Source organism: Aptenodytes forsteri, unplaced genomic scaffold, assembly GCF_000699145.1.
Source record: "Aptenodytes forsteri isolate BGI_AS27 unplaced genomic scaffold, ASM69914v1 Scaffold134, whole genome shotgun sequence".
Lineage (NCBI taxonomy): Eukaryota > Metazoa > Chordata > Aves > Sphenisciformes > Spheniscidae > Aptenodytes > Aptenodytes forsteri.
In genome coordinates, this window is record NW_008795694.1 from 92,351 (window position 1) to 98,610 (window position 6,260).

Here is a 6,260-nt window from a genome sequence, read left to right on the forward strand (position 1 = left end):
ATCAACAGGAGCCTTTGTGTGTTTTCCATTGCAAATAGTGCCGAGGATAGGAGGGAGAGAGGCTCTTAGTGGTACAATTTTTTCAGTGATTAAAAATACTTGAGATCCATTTCAGTGATCAGAAATGTGTCTTAATGAGACAATTAGTCAAACCGTAAAAGCTGCACAGCAATTTAGTTGGCGTTACTACTGGAATAATTTGCTGCTGCTGTTTTCTTCCTCCTGATTTGACTTTATCACAATAGTCTGGATGAAAGTCACTGTAGAGAGGACTTGCAGGCTAGGTTCAGTTCTCAAATGGCCATGATTATCTCTGGGGCAGATAATCCCCTTAAAAATGAGGGAGACTTTGAGGGAAAAAAAGTAGTTATTTCGCATATAAAAAAATCAAATGCCTTTGTCCAAGTGGCTACTACAGTGCCTTCAAATATCCAGCTGCCTGCTAGTGCCATGGCAACTGATCGCAGGTGGTGTTTGGGGGACGGGTACCAAACTGAAAGGGCTACTTGAAATTTGTATTTATTTTTCCCTTCTGTAACAAAAGCACAATAATGGGGCCTGAGATCTCTTTATGCATTCTAGCCAGCTGTGTTCAAAGTGTCTGATGGAGCTAATTTTTTATCTCGCTGGACGATATCTCACCGTCATATTAAAAATCTTTTCTCATCTGTCTCTGGTCTTTCACAATTTGGTCATAATACTGCTCTAAAGCAAAGTCAGAGCAGTTGTTCTCAATCCATACTTGTCTTGAAGTTTGCTGCATCTCTTTCAGACCTGAAGCCTTGTGTTCCTCAAAGCTTGTTTGTATTTATTCCAGCCGAACGCGTTGATCTATTAAGGCTTAAAATCTCCCTAAAAAACTGCTGGCATTCTAACTTGGAGGTATGTCAGAAACGTCCTCAGCGTGATGTTACAGAGGGCACTGAACACAGCAAAACTAAAACTTTTTTTAAAAAATAAACTAGTCACACTGGTGAGTTCATCTGCCTGGAGCGTTTCCATTGATGTTCACGGCATTCCATGCCCAAGAGGTCTGGGGAGTTTAGTCTTCTATTTTTGGGAGCCAATTCTGCCCAGAACTAACATTATTTAAATTAACTTAATGTTTAAGTCCAATTAATTTGCATTTACCTAAGAGGCCAATAAACAATTTACTGCCAGAGCAGAAAGCCATTTGTTGGTGTCCCACCGACAAATGCAGTAGGGCGGGTTTTTTTAAAGCCCCTCTCTGTGCCGAGGGCTGCACTGGAGCTGGAGGCTGGGGTCGGGTTGTGGTGCAGGACAGCCTGCTCTGCAGTTAGAGGTCAGGGTCACGGCGAGGCGTGGGCTAACTCGCTGCTGCCCAGGGCAGAACGAGAGCGGGGCAGATGCCGAATCCCCAGGCTGCTGGCTGTGTGAATGTCTGCTGCAGAAAGTGCCTTCGTTATCTGTGCCAAGCTTAATTGTGCTGATCTTCTCGATATGGTTCAGTCTGAATGTTTTCACTTTCTGATCTTGTTATATCAGAGTTGTAGAAAGCAAAAATGTTTCAGTCTTCTAAAGGGACAATATAGTTTCTGCTTCACTCGCCTTTTAACTATGAGTATTTATTTTCTCACTAAAGAATATTGTTTTAATGTCTCTGTCACCTATAGGTCATTGGTAAGGGGAGTGTATTTGGGCATAGCGATAGTGTTATTTTGATAACGCTTTTGTGTTGGATCGGTATCACCATAAATGTGGTTTGGTTATTTGTAACTACAGCCATCTCCCTGCAGGTTACAGCTGGTAGGAGATACCGAGTGATCGGATTTCTTTGTCTTTTGGTTTTATGCTGGGCAGCCTGTCTCTCCTGCAGCCGCACTAGAAACTGCAGCTTTGCTGCCTAGTGCTCCTGAGCCGCAACAAATGCTGGGTTTCTCTGTTCACACCCCTCTGTTAGGATGCAAAGACGAACCACTTCTTTCTTTCATAACTAATTATGGGCCAAACTGAAAATTGCTCAGGGTACCAGCCTTCTGGCATATGATTATTTGCAAACTGCTGGATTTACCTGAGTCAGAAGTGTTTTAAACTGCAGTTGAGGTTGAGAGTATACGTTGACAAATCAGAAGCAAAAGAGAAGCTTCATACTCTAGTTATTGGGGGGCAAAAATAGAGAGGAAAAGGCAGCATGACTTTTGAGATACCTGGGATATCAGTTGTGGTAACACCCAGTCAGCTTTAATCCTGTCCTTACGGCTGTGCCAACTTCTTTCTCTCTGTGCCTTTGGGCTGTGTCTAATGGTGCACGAATGTCCTCCGGAACGCTTGTGGCCAAGAGAAGAGCGGAACTGGCGCATCTGTATGAATATGTATGGGTTGATCATCAGCTATGAATGACTTTGAAATTATTATCTTTAACATAGGAAGCTTTCTAAAAGTTGAAGGAATGAAAGATATCCAGGAGTTTCATTCTTCTTTTAATTAAAATCAAATTATTAGAACTACATGCAAGTCTCAGTTCTCCATGAACTTGTGATATTCAAGGTGGTAACATATGACTGGTTCTGGAAAAGGCAGTATATTCTTATTTGGTTGACACATGGGTGTAACAAGTAAGATTATCTAGAGCTTCAGTACGAGACCTAGAAGTGTAAAGAACCAAGTGTATCCTGACATTTCTATTACCTTTGTAATGCAAGTAAATTGCCTGACAGAAAAGCAAGGTAAAAGGGAATGGGTCCCTGTAAATCAGTAAGCATTTAACACTGCTTTTCTGGCTTCTTCACAAAGTGGATCCAACTTGCCATCACCTCCTAAAGGAGAAAACCACAACTTACAAAGTATATGCAAGTAAATTTATTCTTATTTTACATTTCTACTTCTTATGCTAGCATCTATATTCCTTTGCATTCTTCCTCACGGTACTCGGACTCAGCTTGGCTCTACCCTGGTTAGCTGTATCACCTGAGACTGACTCAGCTTTGATCTGGAGTGGAAACAGAGCAAAAAGTGAATGCAGCAGTGCAGGTGGTTCAGCAGACAGTAGCGTGGCCTATTAGCCAGCGCGGTCTAGTGTAGGTCTAGGATTGGGACAAAAAAAAGATGTATTTTGTTGGAAGAAATTTCCAACGGGAACCTCCCAGTTCCTGGCCTGTCTGCCTTCCTTGCAGGGAGGTGAAACCAACCAAGCTGCGGTGCTGGAAATGCCGTTATCCTTGGTCTGCTTTTGCTCCACAACTCCCATCCCCAGCCCTAGAGAGGCTGTTGACAAGTGGGGAGGTGAGAAGCAGTGGCTTTCAGCCTTTCTCTGGAAGCCACTTGCACAGGAGATGAGAAAACTTGAGCCCTGAACTCCTTGTCTCAGCTGCAGCAAAAAGTGATTAAAAAATTCCTCTCTGCGAGGCGCTGAAATGGTATTATCTATGTTTTGCTGGGGGGGAGGAGGGGAAGACCAAAAACCCAAAGACGCTAAGGCCCAAGCAAAGAAAAATATTTGCTATTTTGAAAGCAAAAGGATGTCCTAATACCTCTGTGGACTGAAACCTAGCAGGTTTTCTTGTGATTGCGTGCTGGTGCGTGCGGGAAGGCCCCGAACGGTGCTCTCCCAAACATGGCCTTAACTCCCAAACCATCCTCTCTTCCTGACCGTGCCCTTCAAACTGCCTCAAATAGAAAGGAGTGCAGAGCTTAAAAGTGTTAACGTCGACAGAACCTGGACTGTTTATGCCTCAGGAAGCGCTCTTTTCAAAATGTAAGTGCTTTCAGTGAGAGACTGCGATGAATAGAACTCTGTACTTACCAAAATCCAGGTCATCGATGTTGCAGCGAACCCCCCGTTGACCACCAGCTCTACAGCGTTCCAGCCTGGTATCCCTTCCAGAATAAGTTGATGTCCGTCTGCCTGCAGGACAGCTGGAAAAAGACAAAGAAGCAGTGGCCAGTGCTGTATTTGCTTGGTTTCCTGTGAACTCCGAGTATATCTAAGTTTCAGCACTTAGGAGAGCAAGGAGCAAAAACCGGTGTTAATGTAGTTAAGTGCTGTACTAAACTCCCCACAAATCCTATCAGCTTTAATCTCTTGCTTCACTATTATTACATTAATGGATCTCCTTTGAATGAAGCCTCCACCCTCTGTCATTTCTAGTTCTAGCGGTAAAAGGCAAGAAATTCATTATGTACTTGTATTTGCTATTAACTGGCACAGCAGCTGTAAGAAATGCAATGCATTTATTTGTAAGTACCATGGAATAAGACTAAATTCAAAAGCAATCTCCAATAAACGTTAAGATGGTGCTACAGAACAGCTGGAACATTAAGTGAACAACCTTGATAACCCAATTGTTCATTGACGCATAATTCATTTCGCTTCTGCTGAAAGAGCGATTCCTCAGGCCGTTAAAGACTTGAGATTTTGTGAAGCTTGAGAATCAAACCAGAAGGGACAAAATCCTCTCTCGACCCACGTATTTGTTTTGATGAATTAGGTGCTCTTTGGGTTTATTACGGTACGTTGTATAGTGTTGTTGCAAATTAATCAGAACGGGGGAAATAAGAGAGCTGGCTGATAGTGCAATTCCAGCAACAACAGAAATGCCACGTGCTTCTGCCTGGGCCCCCACAGATTTAAATTTGTTCTAATTAATCTTATTCTTTTGACTTGTTTTACAAGGCGGAAGCAGATTCCTGTATAGTCAAACATTCAGGGTCTCACCTTTCCAGGTTTTTATCAGCTGTGTGTTAAGGCTGAGACAGCGTACTGACCAGTACACATCGGTTATTTTGGCCGGTAGAGGTACCGCTTCCTCTATCCCGGTTCCGCTGCAGCGGGATGACTTGCAAGGGTCGGTGTTTCTCAAACGTTTAACCTAACTGCATCCATCTGTGACAGCTGTTTGCAGCATTTTAATTCCACTTGTTGAAAAACTGCAGAAAATGGCTGAGGAAGGAGTCTGGTTCACAAAGCAGCATGCTTTCAGCCTCTGCGGCTGTTCTGTCATCCTCGCCAGAGAGCTCGCACTGCTTTCTAGGAAACTTGAACGGCAATCTCCGACAACTAATTCGCATTTATAAAACGGATGAGAGAGGTGACATCTCTACACTGTTGGCTCTAAAGAAAAAAAATAATTAAAAAAAAAAAAAATACTGGTTTCCCTAGGCTGGGGCCTGGTCTCTCTCGGTCCATGTCAGGTACATCGCAATGATCCAGCAGCCCCAGTAAGAGCATTTGAATGAGTTGCCAGTAGCCCCTCTATCGCGTTAACTCACGCGCTTTGTAAGTTTCCAGTGTCAACCAAATACTGATTTGTCCCATATTGAGTTTATCTTTCTTTTTTGTTGCATCTATGTGGCCTAAAGCCTTTATAATCACAAAACTTGACTTATTTGAATACATTAGATAACACATACAATTTGATTTATCTTGCAACTTTAGATGGATTTTGCTAGGCAGAAATTTGTATTATGTATCCTCTTGCTGCTGTAAAGCATTAGAATGGAGAAAAACTGTTGCTCGTTCCCTAACAAACAGAATTCCTGATGAATGGGGGGAAAAAAGCTACATCTTCTTCTGTGGGCGGTATGTCACTGCAACCTTAGGTGTGGGTGGTAAACTTCTGCGGTGCCAGCTAACTCTGTAATACCCCGGAGCACGGCTCCTCTGTTAGATCTGTAGCGAGGCCATTTCAAGCCCCGCAGCAACGCTGTGAGCGGCACACCCTGCCCGGCTCCCAGCTGGAGCCTGGCTGCAGCTGCGAGAAGTCGGAGGGAGCTCTGCTCCCAAACAGGGCACAGCTGCCCCCCCGAGTCTGGGGGTACCTGTCACCTACGTTATGTCACTTGCTGGGAGCTCACAGGTGAGCTGTGAGCAACAGAAGTTACTTTGTACTCCCACGTACTTTGCTTTATAGCTAAATTTGAGCTGAAGCGTTTTCATCTTTGATTTATGGGTTTATTTCAGACCGTGTTTTTAATGAGGTTTGTGTAACTGGAAAAGGAAAATATATACACAGTGTAATACAAGTTTATTTTAGCAAACATAAAGGATGGAAGTGTTTGTGCTTTCCGAGGCATGTTTAAGGACCGGCTCTTTCCTTTGTCACACACGTGACGCAATTGCTAGAGCCTCCCTCTGCAGCCTGCGAGCCGTGCAGCACCGAGACCCTTCGGTACAGCGTGATGGCGGAGAAACCAGAGGAAAACGAGCCTGCTGGGCCTCGGCGCAGGGCTGAGCCCTGCCCCGCCTGCCTTCCCCTGCCGCCATGCCTGCCGCACCTCCCCTCCTTCGGGGGGAAACGCGG

General features: G+C 44.3%; 1 protein-coding gene across 1 annotated transcript; it reads right to left on the bottom strand.

The window, feature by feature from the left end:
• Positions 1-2,712: 2,712 nt before the first annotated feature.
• Positions 2,713-6,223, bottom strand: CUNH10orf53 (chromosome unknown C10orf53 homolog). Its single transcript, XM_009282914.1, is given in 4 exon segments — positions 2,713-2,777; positions 3,764-3,796; positions 3,799-3,876; positions 6,133-6,223. Coding segments are annotated over 4 exon segments (267 nt in total).
• Positions 6,224-6,260: the final 37 nt, after the last annotated feature.